Source organism: Callospermophilus lateralis, chromosome 9, assembly GCF_048772815.1.
Source record: "Callospermophilus lateralis isolate mCalLat2 chromosome 9, mCalLat2.hap1, whole genome shotgun sequence".
Classification (NCBI taxonomy): Eukaryota; Metazoa; Chordata; class Mammalia; order Rodentia; family Sciuridae; genus Callospermophilus; species Callospermophilus lateralis.
In genome coordinates this window covers 18453471-18469949 of record NC_135313.1, presented here as the reverse complement: position 1 = coordinate 18469949, position 16479 = coordinate 18453471, and the positions used below count along the sequence as shown (strand labels likewise).

The following is a 16479-nucleotide window of genomic DNA, read 5'->3' as shown; positions in this document are numbered from 1 at the left end:
CTAGGTCTAAACTCTCCCCTGGGCTCAGAGAGTGCTCACTATGCAATTGGGCTACAGGCACAGGGGCTAGCCACCTGTAGGTGATAGAGTTGAGATGAGGGGAGCAGAGGGCATTAGGAGGAACTCTCCAGCAAATGGAAAAAGCAGTGGGGCTAGAAGTTGGATCTAAGAGAAGACTAACTTGGCATAAGGTTCTTGGGATAGGGACAAAGGCATGTGTGTGTTTGTACCTGAGGTCCCCGGCATGTTTTCGCATGTGCACGCTGAGGTAGTGCTTCCACTTGGTGACATAACCGCATTCAGTGCACATGTAATCCTTGGTGTTGGAGTGGGTGAGCATGTGCTTAGATAGGTAGCTTACATCTCGACAGGTGAAGTCACACAGCTCACACTTGTGAGGTTTCTCACCTTATGTGGGAAGTGAAGATAAGAGGGGAGGACACATGTCAGACACAGATCACATGTGTGGCCAGACCATTTCCTCTAGCAAGTTTGCCCTGATGCCAGGCAGGGGCAAAAACTTCATATGTAACTTGAGATACTAAAAGTCTCACAACAATCAAGAATGCTTCATAGCCCTGTCAGACAACTATTCCCCAAACTCCTAAACAAATGGAAAGGAGAAAGACCGAGCTTTTCAAAACTAGGTCTGAAGTCCATTCTTGATTTGTTCCATAGCTTACTGGCATTAATGACCAATTGTTCCATTTAGACCATTCCTTTCAGTTTTCTGGAACAGAGAGAAAAAAATCAGGCAACAGAACAGTAGTTAAGATCTGACTAGCTGGGTGCAATGGAATATGCCTATAATCCAAGCAATTGGGAGGCTAAAGCAAAAGGATTACAAGTTCAAAGCCAGTCCTGGCAACTTAGTAAGACCCTGTCTCAAAATAAAATAAAGGGCTAGGGATGTGGCTCAAGCGGTAGCACGCTGACCTGGCATGCGTGCGGCCCGGGTTCGATCCTCAGCACCACATACAAACAAAGATGTTGGGTCTGCCGAAAACTGAAAAATAAATATTAAAAAAAATTTAAAAATAAAATAAAATAAATAAAAGGGCTAGGAATGGGGCTGGGAATGTGGCTCAAGCGGTAGCGCGCTCGGGCCTGGCATGCGTGCAGCCCGGGTTCGATCCTCAGCACCACATACAAACAAAGATGTGTCCGCCGAAAACTAAAAAATAAATATTAAAATTCTCTCTCTCTCTCTCTCTCAAAAAAAAAAAAAAGAATACATTAAAAAAAAAAAGGGCTAGGAATGAAGCTCAGTGGTAGAGCACCCTGGGTTCATCCCGTTTCAAAAACAAACAAACCAACAAACAACAACAAAAAACCCTGTCTCTGGATTTCAATATTATAATAAGTATTAATGCCCAACTATAGGCATTAATATTTGCATAGTACTCACTATGGGCCAGGCACCTTTCTGTGCACTTACAAAAATGTCTCTTCAGGGGGCTGGGGTTGTGGCTCAGCCGTAGAGCACTCGCCTCACATGTGTGAGACCCTGGGTTCAATCCTCAGCACCATATAAAAATAAATAAAGGTATTGTGACCAACTTAAAAAAAAAAAAAAGTCTCCTCACTAAATCTTCATAACATGACTACAAGGCAGGTACTATTATCATTCTCATTTTATAGATGAGGAAATTGAGGCACAGAGAAATCAGAGTTATTAAGTGGTGGTTCCTATTATGTGTCTCAGTTTCCTGGTCTCTAAAAAGGGAGCAACAAAAAATACTGACCTCTTTTGGCTCATGTGAATATTAAATGAGATATCCCAAAGTTGTCAGTGGTTCTCAGAGTGAATTCAAGGATGGAGTGTCCAAGTAGTTGGTCAAGACCAGACTGGGGGCCTTGTTCTACCCAGCCCCCTTTCCGGTGGCGAAATGCAAGCAACATGGCATGCTAGTTCTGGTTCTGACACTAACTGTGAGACCTTAAAGTAGGTCTAAATTTAACTTCCCATAGTTTGTCTCTTCTTGCCCACAAGATTGATATATTGGATAGTACACATGAAAGATCTTTGTAAACCATACAATAGTGTACAGACGTAAGTTTTAGGAAAGGCCTCAGAAACAAGAAATTTTATAAAAAATCATGTAAAGAAATGAACTATTCAATGGGAACAACAGTGGCTTTGTGCCCCAAATTGTCTAAAAAACTCTCCTCCCAAACCAGATTTCTTTCCCTAGTAGTGGGAATTGAACTCAGGGACTCACACAAAAGGGCATGGGTCTCCTACCACTGACCTGCATCCCTAGCTCTTTTTATTTTTTGAGACAGGGTCTCATTAAGTTGCTGAGGCTGGTCTCAAACTTGTGATCTCCTGCTTCAACTTTTCCAGTCGCTGGGATTATGAGTGTGTTACCATGCTTGACATGGTGAAAAGTTTCTTAATGTCTTCTTGACACACTGGTCTTTATATAAAGATTCCAAAGGGGATGATGCTGTAGCAGGAAGCATGATTTTGTTGTTATTTAGCATCTAAAATGCTAGCAACGGACTGAAGAATCTGAGGTGAAACAAATACAACTTCCAGGTCATTAGGGATGATCTTATTTCAGTGTCATGAACGCCCCAACTTTGGAAGCCCATGTGTATGTATGTTCAGTCACCTTGCCTCCTGTCTCTCACAGCATATCCCCAAACTTGAATTGAAAAGGAAGGCATCTGTCCTGGTCTGGGTTTCTTTATTCTAATAGGCTAGGTGGTGTCATCATCCCACGCCTAAGGATGATGCATAACTGTATTGCAGTTAGAGCACAGGCTGTGGACTCAGACTGCCTAGATTCACATCCTAGCCTGACCACTTTATTTAAATGACACTCAACTTATGGCTCATTTGTAAACTTGGGATACTAAAGCAGTGCTTAGGAATTCTAGGCAAAGTGAAACAATGTATGTAAGGCCCTTCCTGTGATGTCTGGTACACAGTAAAAGCTTATGTTAGACACATCACCACCATCATTATTATTACATTATCTTAAGGATGGATGGAAGCCATCTCACCAGTATGCAGCAGCATATGTCGGATGAGCACCCTCTTGTGGGCAGTGGCAAAGTTGCACTCGGGGCACTGGTGAATTTTCTCATGAGCATGCATCTTGCCTACATGGTCCTGGTAGGCCACTGGGTTATAGGTGGCAAAGGGGCAGAAGGTACAGCGCAGTTCTTCGCTGCCAGGGTGGCCTTGCTTCTTGTGTTTGCGGAACAAGTGCTTGTTAGAACAGGCAAAGTCACAGTGGGGACAGTGGAAAGCATAGTGGCTCTTGTGATGGGCCTCCATGGCTTCAGCTGTGGCAAAGAGCATGGGACATGAGTGATGGCGGCACTCCACAGCCCGCACCCCATGGGTCTCCTTCAGGTGCTTTACAAAGGCCTTGCGATCAGGGGCTGCATAGCTGCAGCCCTCCTGAAAACAGGGCAGGGGTAAAGGCTCTGCTGCGGCTGCTGCTGTGTGGCTCTTGAGGTGCTCCTTGAGTGCCTGGCTGAGGCGGAATTCCTCACGGCAGACAGGACAGACATAGGTGTCTGAGTAGAAGTTAGAAATATCCTCATGCATGCTAGCCATGTGGCGGTTGAGTGCATTTCTCTCCACTGCACTGTACTGACACAGTGGGCAGCGGTGGGCCTTCTCGCCCAGCTCCCGCAGCAGATGGGTCTTGAGTTTGCTTTTACTGGTGAAGAACTTCTGGCAGTTGGGGCACTGGAGGGTGGGGTCTGGGAAGTGGAGATGCAGGTGCTCTACCAGATGGGTCCGCTTCTTAAAGCAGCGTTTGCACTCTGGGCACATGTGTGTCTTAAAGAGGCATTCCGTGCTAGAAGTCACATCCCCTGGAGGGATGGAATACAGAGAGGTAAGAGCAATATTCTTCAACAGCCCAGATGCAAACCTTTTGTGGTGTCTCCAAGAACCCAAACAATAGTCTCAAAACACTGTAGCCTCAAAGAAGAGGGAGAAACTCAAAAGTATTAAGAGAAACCAAAACACAGGGACTTCTCAGGCCTGTTTCAAGTGCTTCTCTCAGTCATCCAATGTTCTTGAGCCTCTCTTTAGAGCAGCTCAAAAGAACAACCTGGATGGACCATTCTTGTTCTTGCCTGCTATAGGTGTAGGGAGAGGTGTCAGGGTTGGATAGAAGGAAAAGAGCCCCAAAAGGAATGAGCAAAAGGGAAGACGATAAAATACTCTTACTTCTGAACCCTAGTTCAATGGGCTCTAGATAATAGTGAGCTGATAATAAATATAGTCAGATCTTTCCTATTCACCTGACAGTAAATATGCTCCCTATGGGATGGTTTCAGAGAGACTATTGAGCTGAAAACCTGGGAAGCAAAGATTCAGAAAAAAGTCCCTAAGAAGCTCAATACCAGGCAAAAGGGGCTGCTGGTAATCAATAACCTCTGATATCTTTATATTGTGACCTCACAATTTTCATTTTGCAAAAGAGCTTTCTACTTGAGGAAAACTAGCCTAGAACAAATTCTATTTACCTCTACCATGTGTTACTGGAATCTTGGGTCTATTGAACATTTTCCACTTGACTTTTGAGTCAAGGCAGAATAAAAAGAATGATCTGAACCAAAGGTTAGAAACCCAAACCCTAGAGCCTCCATGTCAGCTTTTCCACTATCTATTCCTCCCTACCATCGAGAGGTTCAAGCTTACTCATGATGTCATTACCTTCAAACTGCTGAGCCCCTTGGCCGTTATCCAGAGCTTTCTGAGAGACCTTCTGGGTGCCACTTTCTTCTTCCTCTACTTCTTCCTCCTCAGCTGACACCTGCCCAGGCACAGTTGTATCTGCTTCCTCTGAAGGTTCTCCCTCTCCTAGAGGCAGTTTGGGAGCTGGAGACACATAAAATTTAATGAAGTCCATAGGGAGCCAATAACAGCACTAAATGCTGTATTTCTCCATTTACTGCTTAGCAGAATCACCCCCTCCCCTTTAAGCAGAAGGGAATTTTGGGTTGTAAATAGTTAAGTACATGCCCAATCAAGACAGGGATATGAACTAGGAGCTAAGCTACCAGTAGTAATCACTTTAAAGTAAATCAAATCTCAGATAATAGCAGCCTCAGACCCCTTGAAGCCTAGAGTTTTGAGGTCACTGGGGTCATAGGGACTGAGAGGTAGAGAAGGGCAGATTATATTTCTTTGGTTCAGGTTCCCAGGGATAAGGGCTGGGTTGGCTCAGTGCAGGTGAATATATCCTTACAGCTCAACTGTTCTATTGAGAAATTCAACTTAGTGAGTCAAGACCACATCTTGCTCCTCAAATGTATCCCTTTATCCCTCAACAGCTGACTCAGACTAAAGGTATGACTGGTTTCCAGGAAAACAGTCTTCCTTTTAGGCCCTAGACCTTGAGTGGATCTCAGCAAGCCAAATTCTCTCATCATAAATCTGTCCTCTTCTGGGCCTCTTTTCTCTCACTTATTTCTCTACTCACCCAACATTGGGAATTTTTGTTGTTGTTGCTATTATTATTGTTTTTTGAGATTAAAGAAATAGGAATTAATAAAGTGCCATTCCTCTTGAAGGTTCCTTTTAAAAACAACCCCAGCTTCTCCTGCCCAATCTCATTTGCTCTACAGGGAGTCTTTAGGCATTTGTGGCTACAGCCAGTGGTGGGCACTTTTACTTTTGTCCTTAAAAAGTAAGTTCTGAAATGGAAAATGTTGCTTAAGTAACTTCAGGTCACATGTAGACTAAGCCGAATTTCACTCAGTGTCATGCACCAAGACTTCCTCTTTGTTCCATATATTCTAAATGAGTCAAGGTTTCTAGATGCCTTTCTATCCTTCTCCAGGAATTCTATCCTCCTGACTTTCTGTTTAGAAAGTCATTCATGGCACTGGAAATAAGTGTGTCTTCTGTAAGATCAACTGTGGCTATATTTTAGGCAGGGCACTGATGGATCCCTGGCTTCATTCATACCTGGTGGCAGCTCCTGGAATGGAAGGCCCTTCACAGCAGAAAGTTCTCCCTGTGTCACAGCTCCATGGCTCCGCTGATGCTGCCGGAAGAGTTTGATGTTGGAGCCTATGAAGCTGCAATGGTTGCAGTGGAAAGGGTAATGGGTCTGCCGGTGCAGTTCCATGCCCTGCTGGCTCCCAAAAAGTAGGGAGCAGCCTCGGAAAGAACATGGCACAGGGACTGCTCTGTGGTTCTGCCTCAGGTGGTGCTGCAGACCTTTGCGATCTTCAGCAGAGAACACACAGCCAGACTCTGGGCAGGAGAAGGTGTCAGGAGTGGCCCGGTGAATCTTGAAGTGGTTCTTCAGGGCCTGTGGTTGGGAAAACTCCTGTCTACATACAGGACATGATAGGGGGCTATCTGTCAGGCTTTGGCCCTGCAGAGGGCCATGGAGGGTGAGGTTGTTGGAGGGCAGTTCTACAGAGCCTGGGGGGCTAGACAGGCCCTGCACAGGCTGTATGTGGGTCTCACTGCACTGGTGTAGGGACAGCAGAGTAGGCTCTGCAAAGCTCTGTTCACAGCGCTCACAGAAGTACACCTCCACCACCTTTACCAGGACACCTGCAGGCAGAGGACCGACAGAGAAAGGAATAGAATCAGATCGAACAAGACTCATAGGAGTTAGTTACTAATAGAAACGTAGGTGAATCTGTTCATATTCACTGAATGCATGTGGACTTCAAGACTGACTCTGCAGACTATAAGCCCATAGATCAGGGTCAGTCTATCTGGTACATGTGTTTGGATTCCTAGTATCTGCATAATACCTGGCACAAGATGGGTACTTAATAACTGTGTTCAATGAATGAACAAACATCAGTGTAATCTAGGAAGCATTAAGGCAATAATAGATTAAAAACTTCCAAAAGAGAACAATGACAACTAGAGAGATGTATCTGCAATATATATGCAATATAAAAATATCTGTAATAAATGACATATATATGCAGTATCAAAATATCTGTAATAAATGATACAGGACTGTCCTACATTTATTCTGTGGGTCCTTTTTTTCTTTTTAATTGTTTTTTTAAAAAGTTCAATGCAGGGCTGGGGAATGTGGCTCAAGTGGTAGCGTGCTCGTCTAGCATGTGTGAGGCACTGGGTTCGATTCTCAGCACCACATAAAAATAAAATAAAGATATTGTGTCCACCTAAAACTAAAAAAAAAAAAAGTTCAATGCAACAATTTAAATGATAAGTATGCAAAGGAATAACTATCCCCATAGTCTGGTCTCTTTTTGGTACCAGGGATTGGCTACAGGAGTGCTTAACCACTGAGCAACACCCCCAGCTCTTTTTATTTTGAGATAGGGTCTCACTAAGTTGCTTAGAGCCTGGATAAATTGCTGAAGCTGGCTTTAAACTTGTGATCGATCCTCCTGCTTCAGCCTCCTTGAGTTGCTAGTCTCTATCTTTTTAGGCTTTTTTTTTTTTTTTTTTTAAAAAAAAAAAAAAAAGATGGGGGTCTTGCTATGTTGCCCAGGCTGGACTAGAACTCATGATCCTCCTGTATCAGCCTCCTGAGAACAGGTGTGTGCCACCAAACCCAGTTTCTTCCAGCCCTTTTGTGGTCATTATCCTACAATTTGCTTTGTTTAAAAAATTTTTTCTTGTCTCACTTGCTATATAACAATGACATTTTATCTATCAATAAATCGGTTTCATATTTTTGTCCAGTTCATGGAATTTCAAAACACTGATAAATCAAACCAGTACAAATAAAGCTTCCCTACGTAACCCCATCCTCATGTGCATGTGTATTTTCTATAAGACAGATTCCTAGAATAAAATTACTGGGTAGAGTATGCACATTGTAAACCTTGCTATGTAGCTAAACTAACCTTCAAAAAATATATTAATTTATATTCGCCATAATTTGTTTCACAGTCTCACCAACATTACACAAATTGTTTAACTTTTAATTTTTTGTTTAAGGTATTACCTAAATTGTTTAACTTTTGCCAAAGTTGAGAAACAAAATGTCACCAACCTTGGAGCTTGAGACAGAGTCTTGATAAGTTGCCGAGGTCTAGCTAAATTGCTGAGAGTATCCTTGAACTTGTGATTCTCCTGCCTTAGCCTCTTAAATCTCTGAGACTACAAGTGTGCACCACTGTGCCCAGCTCATATAGTTACTAATTAATTTATTTTTTGGATACCAGAGATTGAATTCAGGAGCACTCAACTACTGAGCCACATCCTCAGCCCTATTTTGTATTTTATTTAGAGACAGGTTTTCACTGAGTTGCTTAGTGCCTCTCTTTTGCTTAGGCTGGCTTTAAACTCATGATCCTCCTGCCTCAGTCTCCTGAGCCACTGGGATTATAAGCGTGTGCCAATGTGCCCAGCCTCATATAGTTATTTTTAACTATGGAATTTACTTATGTGAGATTAAGCATCCTTCATACATTTATTGACTATATTTACTTCTTATTTAGCAAAGTGAAGAGAAATTTCTTTTTTGCTTTCTTGAAAACTATTTTTCTTATTGTGCAGAACTTTGAATTTTAAAGATATTAACTCTTTTTTATATATTACCAATTTTTGTTTTGTTGTTATTGTTTCACTGCAGAGAAGGTTAGAAATACTATATGGTCAAATTAGCCAATCTTTCCCAGTATTCTTTGTCACTATATTACATTGCCAAGGAAGTGGTGAAAACTACAGCTAGAGGATGACAGTTAAAAAAACAGGTAAGTTTCAGAAAAATAGGAAGTTGTAGGAAAAGGGGGAGAATCTTTCTCCTAGGATAAAAATGCTCAACTGTAGTTATATTTGTAGTACTTTTGGGGACTTGAACCTGGGGCCTTGAACATGCCAGGCAAGACCTCTACAACTGAGTTACATCCCCAGCCCCGTTTTTAATTTTATTTTTGAGACAGGGTCAACAAGTTGCCCACATGGGCCTCAAACTTTCAATCTTCCTGCCTTAGCCATGTGTACCACCATGCCCAGCTCAACCCTTCCTCTTAACATGCTTTGAATGAGTGAAGTACATTATACACAGGAAGTTAGGGCAAGGAAATACCAGTTACCTTTGGAAAGCCCTGCCAACTACAGGGTGGGAGGCAGGCTGGGCTTTTGCCTAATCCCTGGCTGCAGTTTCTGGGTGTAAGGTCAATATGGGTAAAGAATCTGTGAAGACTGTTAAGAGTAAGGACAAGCCAGGATCGGGCAGGTGTCAGAAAGGTCTTCCCTTGTGGATCCTGCCTAGCAGACAAAAATCCCTTAAAGGACAGACTTTGCCAAAAGCTTGGTTCAAGATTGTGCAGTAATCTGCCAGCCTTCCATCATTGGGCTCCAATTGCAAACCAAAATACAACATCTCAAAGTATAAAAATAGCATACTATTTTATGCTCCAATCATATTCATAACAGAAGGATAAAAATAGAATACACAAAACCTCAAGGCTGCCTGTCCCACTAGCCTGCTAGCAACTCTTTGTACCTGGGGTCTCTTCAGGAGCTCCTGTGGATAAGGTTCCAGCTACTGTTTCCACAATGATCTCCATGTTCCCTGGGCCCTCTTCATTAGCTGTGGCCTCTACCAGCAGGCAGTCTGGGTCAGCAGGCAAAGGTGCTGTGTCCCCAGAAGGACAGGTGCTCTGGACAGGTCCCAGAATTCCACGGTCAGAGAGAGGTGGGGGGATCAGCAATAGCTCAGGGCACAGGCCATCCATCTCCACAGTACTGTTGGCTGGCTGTGAGTCCAACACAGGATCTGTCATCACCATTGATTTGTGTGTTGTGGCCTCTTAAATGCTGACAAACCAACCAAAAGAAAAACAAAATGTGCTTAGAGCCCTCACTTTTTTCCCAGTTTGTGTGTGTACACAGCCCAGTGCCCTCCAACTTAGGCATTTTCTTTATGGCAGCATGTTCAGAACAAAACGTATAAAAATAATAGGGTCAATGGGCTGGGGTTGTAGCTCAGTGGTAGAGCACTTGCCTTGCATTTCGTGAGGCACTGGGTTCAATCCTTAGCACCACATAAAAATAAATAAATAAAATACAGATATTGTGTCCAACTACAACTAAAACAAATTTTAAAAAAATATAATAGGGTCATAGGGTTAGAAATGATGGTGGAATATGATGGACATTATTATCCAAAGTACATGTATGAACACACAAATTGGTGTGAATATACTTTGTATACAACTAGAGATATGAAAAATTGTGCTTTATATGTATAATAAGAATTATAATGCATTCTGCTGTTATATATAAAGACTTAGTTTACATAAAAAATATATGTATAATAGAGTCAATATTAGGAGAAAGCCAACAAGTTTTGGCCAACATAAGAAACATATCAGGTTATGTTTCTTGATACGAAGTGAGTCAAATCTTAAACTAAGTTTTAGTTTTCAAAACTGGGTGGGGCCAAAGGATTTCAAATGCCCTTTACTTTTTTTTTTTTTTTTTGGTACTGGGGATTGAATCCACAGGTGTTTAACCACTGAACCACATCCCCAGTCCTTTAAAAAAAAAGGGTCTCACTGAGTTGCTTAGTGTCTTGCCAACTTGTTATGGCTGGTTTTGAACTCACAATTCTCCTGCCTCAGTCTCCTGAACCTCTGGGATTACAGGCATGAGCCACCATGCCCAGTTCCCTTTTGCTTCTTGATGCTCTCATTCCTCAGTGAGGTTATAGGGCCTTTCTATCACAATCTGGTTCTTGCTGATTTCTCCAGGCATGGTTTCCACCTCTGACCTCAACAGACCTCTGAACCTGATGATGTGCCATTCTCTGGAAGCACCATACTCTCTTTTATTCGCATACCTTTTTACCTCTCAGCTTGATGCACTTTTTCAATCTCTTCTCTGTCTAATCAATGCCTTACTGTCCTTTAAGAAGCTACACAGGGCTGGGGTTGTAGAGCACTTGCCTCACATGTGTGAGGCAATGGGTTCAATCCTCAGACCACATAAAAATGAATAAATAAAATAAAGATATTGTGTCCATGTTAACTAAAAAAATTTTTTTAAAAAGAAGCTACACAAATGACATTTCCATTCTGATGACTTCCTGACACTCTTATTCTCAGTCTTCAGGGGTCCTGATGGTACATTGTACATATCAGAAACTCTGTCACGCTGCACTGTTGTTTACCGATCAGTTTCTCTTCCTGATGTGGAACTTTCTGAGTAGATTTTACTGACATCACTTCAATGAACACAAACCACCAATAAACTATGCAAGTTAGACAAGTAGATCTAGTGAAGAACCACTGAGAGGGAGGGACATCAGAGTAAAGTTAAGTATGTTGTACCAAGGTATGAAACCAATGGTTTGCCACATAAAGAAACACACCAAGAAATTTCAAACTCATTAAGGTCTCAAACTGGAATACAACCAAGAAACCAATAGCAATTAAACTGTATATCCCGTTACACACGAATTTTAAGCCAAGTAATTTTTGTAATTTATAAGAATGACAATCATTTCATGAAATTGAGTCAGACTCAACTCAAAACAACAGATCACAAAGGTGACAGGGAGGGGCACTTCCGAGGTCCGAAGGAATATCTTTGGAAACCGGCCTCCGCTTGCTTACTGCCCGTTAACTGGGCTCTGGGAGATCTTTCGGCAAGGCAGTACACCGCCTCAGGGGAGAGCCAAGAGGACTCGGCGCTGTCTACACTGAGAACCTTCACCCGCAGGAAGGGGGTGGGGGGGATAGGCGCGAAGGGAATCTGTCTTCCGGGCAATGGCAGTGAGGAAAAAGAAGGTCAAATTAAGGGAGAGGAAAGGCTTGGGGAAACAAGGAGCCACTAAGTATACGGGTTCCCACTTGCCGCTGGGCGGACTCACCGCGTGGCCCTGGACAGATGCAGTCGCCACGCTTCTCTGGGCCTCAGCTTTCCTCTCTGAAAAGTGGAGGCGATGACAGCATCCACACTGTTGGACGGGAGCTGGCGCACAAGAGCCACAGAACGGGAAAGATGTTTTGTAACCTGCAAGGTTTGGGATGGAGCACCACCATGACTGTGGTCCTGAGGAGCGGTAGCGGGTACCCGGGTGGGGTCCAGAATGGTGACGCGGCTGAGGCGCCGAGCGGCCACTGAGATGCGCCGGGGCCCCCCTCGTCGGCGTGTTTCTTTCAGCACCTCCTCCCACGGGTCCCCACTGTCCAAGTCCACTTCCATCCTGGAGCTCGAGAAACTTTTGTCTCCAGCTCTCTCCACCCAAACTCCCCCCAGATCCCGCCTCGCAGCTGCTCACTCACCTCTAGACCCACCGCCGGCGGAAACCGCATCTCTATGGTCGAAAGCGGCTGGAGCGACCTCCCAGGGCTCCTTTTGTACTACCGCCCCGGCCCAGCCGCCTCTAGGACGTCGGGCATATGGCGGCCACTCTATCTACCTCTTGTTGGCTGGTGGGTACTCTATGGTTTTCTCTTTTTTCTCTCCACCTTTTCCCTGAAGCCAAAGGAGGACCATCGAGAGTTGTGGGGCAGAGTGGCAAGAAGTTCTTGGTGGGCGTGGCAGGAAGTAGATTAAATAATTCGGGGGGCGGGACGGAACGGCGCTTCCCCAAAGTTCGGCTGGGCGAAACCATCGAGACGAAGGGCCAGAGAGTCATGGCGGTAAGGGGGTGGAGTGACTGAGAACTCCAAACCAGGTTCCTGGAGGCTCGAGCCTTGGTGTAGAGAGGGGTTCGGTAGGGTTTCTGGGTGTCTGGACCGCGAAAGAGGAGAGCTTTGTTTATGATCTTCCATGGGTGTTTTGGAATTCTGGATCCCATTCTGAGCCTCAACCGAGGTCCCTGCTGTCAATTCGCTGCTCTGCGTGCCAGGGGCAGGGCAAAGTGGCAGGAATGGAGTGAGGTGGGGTGTCGGAAGAGTGCTAAAAACTATTTGGCTTCCCATTCCTCATGATTTTTTCCCGGCGCTGATAATTGAACCCAGGGGCACTTTACCACTGAGCTATATTCCCAGTCCTTTTGATTTTTTGAGACAGGGTTCTCCACCAGTTGCTTAGGATCTCCATAAGTTGCTGAGGCTGGTCTTGAACTTGCGATCCTCCTGCCTCATCTTGCCGAGTGGCTAGAATTACAGGTGTGCGCCAAAACTGCCGGCTTCATGATCTTATTATCTACAATTAGACCTAGTCAAATCTTACTAGGTTGAATTTGGGAAAGACTCCATGGGCGAAATAGCAGGTGGGCAGGATTTCATTTGGGGAAAATGCAGGGAGAATTGCTTGAGGTAGGAGGTGGGAGGTGTTTTGCTTATTTGTTGGATAAGGAGTATTAGGAGTTAAGCCAAGAAAGGTAGGTGGGTGGCTGTTGTGAAGGGTTTTGAGTACCAGACTGAGGAGTTTGTACCCAATTCAGGGATCTATTTGAAACCAACCACTGAAAGTGCTGGAGTAGGGAGAATTCTGATCCTTATGATGAACGATCTGGATTTTTGCAGCTGTTTGGTGATACAAGAGTTGAAGATCCATTAAAATGCCACTTCCAGAAGTAAAATTTAATTTTAAAGGGAAAGTTTAGGTGGGAAGTAATAAAGGTCTCAACTCTAAACAGGACATTAGGAATTGGATGTGTGGGGGAAAGAGAGGGTATTTGAAGAATGTTATTCATGCATGGTAGTAAATAAAGCATGTGGTCACTGACAAGTTAGTGGAAGCGCCACTGCTGCTGACTCCAGCTAGTGCCCCCAACCTCTGACTTTAAAAAAATTCTCAGCTTGTTCCATGGGCCACAAAAATTCTACCCATCCATTATCCTGATGTGAATCAGGTAATATTGCTTTCTCGAGCTTAAGGAATTTCCAAACATGGTCCTCTGACAGGAAATGAGATATAAGTAGGCTGATGGGAGGACAAAATGGAGTGAAGGGTCTGCATTCCAACACTACCCCCACCCTGAAAAAGGATATTGAAACATATAGACCTTTGACCTGTCCTTGCTACTTCTGGAGAAGGGAGTGGGGCAGGTTTGGGCACATACAATGGAGTCTGATTCTAAACTAATTTTGTGCCTTGTCCCATCTCTACCCCTAGGTTTCAATAGGGCCTGAGAGCCTGTAAACTTCTTTGTTTCCCATTCAAGATGCCACTTTCAGACTTTGTTCTGGCCCTGAAGGACAATCCCTACTTTGGGGCTGGATTTGGCCTGGTAGGTGTGGGCACAGCCCTAGCCCTGGCCCGAAAGGGTGCCCAATTGGGCCTGGTGGCATTCCGGCGCCATTATATGATCACACTGGAAGTCCCTGCTCGAGACAGGAGCTATGCTTGGTTGCTTAGCTGGCTTACCCGCCACAGTACCCGTACTCAGCACCTCAGCGTGGAAACTTCATACCTTCAGCACGAGAGTGGTCGGATCTCCACCAAGTTTGAATTTGTTCCCAGCCCTGGAAACCACTTTATCTGGTAAGACTGGGAACCAGGGAGGGTTCTGATATAAGAATAGAGAGCTGAATTTTATCATTTTCCTTCACTCACCCGGTTTTGACCATTCTTATTCAGGTATCAGGGCAAATGGATCCAGGTAAAACGAAGTCGAGAAATGCAGATGATAGACTTGCAGACCGGGACTCCTTGGGAATCTGTCACCTTCACAGCTTTGGGCACTGACCGCAAGATTTTTTTCAACATCCTGGAGGAAGGTGTGGGATGGCACAGGCAGGCTGCAATGGGGGGTGGGTGGTTATAGGGAAGGGGACATTGGATATTGGAGGAAGAGCAGTTTGGGGAGGAAGAATAAGAGGATGTGAGTCCTTGGGAGCATGGGGCTAGGAGGCCTTTATTGCATAGTTCTGTCTAACTGAAGAACAGCCATGTTGGAGAGAATTATTGGCATTGTCTTATCTCCCCTTTTACAGCTCGAGAGCTAGCCTTGCAACAGGAGGAAGGAAAGACCGTGATGTACACAGCTGTGGGCTCTGAATGGCGCCCCTTTGGCTATCCACGCCGCCGCCGGCCACTGAATTCTGTGGTTCTACAGCATGGTCTGGCTGACCGAATTGTCAGAGACATCCGGGAATTCATTGATAACCCCAAGTGGTACATTGACAGAGGTGAGAAGTAGCTTAGATCTGGGATAGGCTATTTCTAACCATATTGTTAAGGCAGACAGGCTGGTCTTTGGCTAGGAATGATGTAAACCTCTAGCTCAATTCCCAGACAAGAAGGGGCAAGAAAAGTTGCCTATGATTTTTTTTTTTTCATACCAAGACCATCAGGCCAATAAGAGGCACAGCTAGGAACAAAGTGGACATGTGGGACAGGGTATATAATTCACTTTAGGTCTTATTTATCTTGGCTGTATCCCTAGGTATTCCCTATAGACGTGGCTACCTGCTTTATGGACCCCCTGGTTGTGGAAAGAGCAGTTTTATGTGAGTAGTCAAAATTTCACTCAAGTCTGCAAAACAGCCTTTGTAGAAAAACTGGGCAGAAGAGGCTAGACAGTGGAATGAATCTGGGGACCAGGAACCAGGAAAAGCATGTGATATGTGGAAGGAGTGGGAGAATTGGGCCTCTGAGATATACCTCCCACAACAGGAGGAAAGGGTCTGGACCCAGGAGTAGTCCCCAAGTTGCCTACCACCTCCTCATGTTCACAGCACAGCCCTGGCTGGGGAACTGGAACATAGCATCTGCCTGCTGAGTCTCACAGACTCTAGCCTCTCTGATGACCGGCTCAATTACCTGCTGAGTGTGGCCCCACAGCAAAGTCTGGTGCTCCTGGAGGATGTGGATGCTGCTTTTCTCAGTCGAGACTTGGCTGCAGAGAGTAAGTGAAGGTGTCAGGGAAGGGGGATGGTTCTCAATGAGGATAGTGAGGTGTAGGAGTATGAGGAATGGGAGGACATGGAATTCCACAGGGCTGACAGGATGCCTAGGTTGGCTGTAAGCACTAGAGTCAGGGACTGTGGTGGGAATGGAGGAGGTGCTAATTTTAAGCAAGGTTATGACCTTGCTTTTCTGTCTTTTCAAGACCCTGTGAAGTACCAAGGTCTAGGTCGTCTTACCTTCAGTGGACTGCTCAATGCCTTAGATGGAGTGGCTTCCACTGAGGCACGCATTGTGTTCATGACCACCAACCATGTTGATAGGTAAGGAGTGAGGGAAGAATCCATTCCATGTCTTGGGAGAATTAGGAAGTTGGGAGACCATCATTTTTGGTGTGCTAGTGAGACTGTTGCTTGTGACTCTCCTCCTCCTAGGCTGGACCCTGCCCTGATACGCCCTGGGAGAGTAGATCTGAAGGAGTACGTGGGCTACTGTTCACACTGGCAGCTGATCCAGATGTTCCAGAGGTTCTATCCAGGGCAAGCACCTTCTTTAGCTGAAACCTTTGCAGATCATGTCCTTCAAGCTACAACCCAGATCAGTCCAGCCCAAGTGCAGGGCTACTTCATGTTGTATAAAAATGACCCCACAGGGGCAATTCAGAATACCGAGTCTCTGAGGTAATCAGCCAGGCTGTGCTGGGCTCTCCTCCTAGAGAAAATCAATAAAAACTTGCCATACTA

General features: G+C 44.8%; 2 protein-coding genes across 9 annotated transcripts in view; one reads left to right on the top strand and one right to left on the bottom strand.

The window, feature by feature from the left end:
• Positions 1 to 12327, bottom strand: part of Znf142 (zinc finger protein 142) — a 24091-nt gene extending 11764 nt beyond the window's left edge. The window contains exons 1-7 of one of the 3 annotated variants that reach the window (XM_076866374.2): positions 12220 to 12327; positions 11805 to 11947; positions 9435 to 9748; positions 5945 to 6544; positions 4688 to 4852; positions 3013 to 3837; positions 231 to 408 (exon numbers count right to left, since the gene is read on the bottom strand). In XM_076866374.2, the coding sequence (XP_076722489.2) occupies positions 231 to 408; positions 3013 to 3837; positions 4688 to 4852; positions 5945 to 6544; positions 9435 to 9720 (2054 nt within the window). In that variant the 5' untranslated portion in view covers positions 9721 to 9748; positions 11805 to 11947; positions 12220 to 12327. Of the gene's footprint in view, positions 1 to 230; positions 409 to 3012; positions 3838 to 4687; positions 4853 to 5944; positions 6545 to 9434; positions 9749 to 11804; positions 12184 to 12219 lie in introns of those variants that run through there. The other 2 variants (XM_076866376.2, XM_076866375.2) reach the window with 2 other exon arrangements.
• On the top strand, positions 12211 to 16479 carry Bcs1l (BCS1 ubiquinol-cytochrome c reductase complex chaperone). 6 transcript variants are annotated; one of them, XM_076866381.1, is made up of 9 exons: positions 12562 to 12579; positions 12953 to 13050; positions 14003 to 14371; positions 14468 to 14607; positions 14824 to 15018; positions 15276 to 15339; positions 15568 to 15737; positions 15942 to 16059; positions 16171 to 16479. In XM_076866381.1, exons 3-9 carry the CDS (start codon positions 14052 to 14054, stop codon positions 16418 to 16420), a joined length of 1257 nt encoding a protein of 418 aa, XP_076722496.1. In that variant the 5' UTR covers positions 12562 to 12579; positions 12953 to 13050; positions 14003 to 14051; the 3' UTR covers positions 16421 to 16479. The 6 variants fall into 6 exon arrangements, with proteins under 6 accessions (XP_076722499.1, XP_076722495.1, XP_076722496.1 ...); XM_076866384.2 differs by lacking the exons at positions 12562 to 12579; positions 12953 to 13050 and adding an exon at positions 12211 to 12369; XM_076866380.1 differs by lacking the exon at positions 12953 to 13050 and having other exon boundaries at positions 12510 to 12579.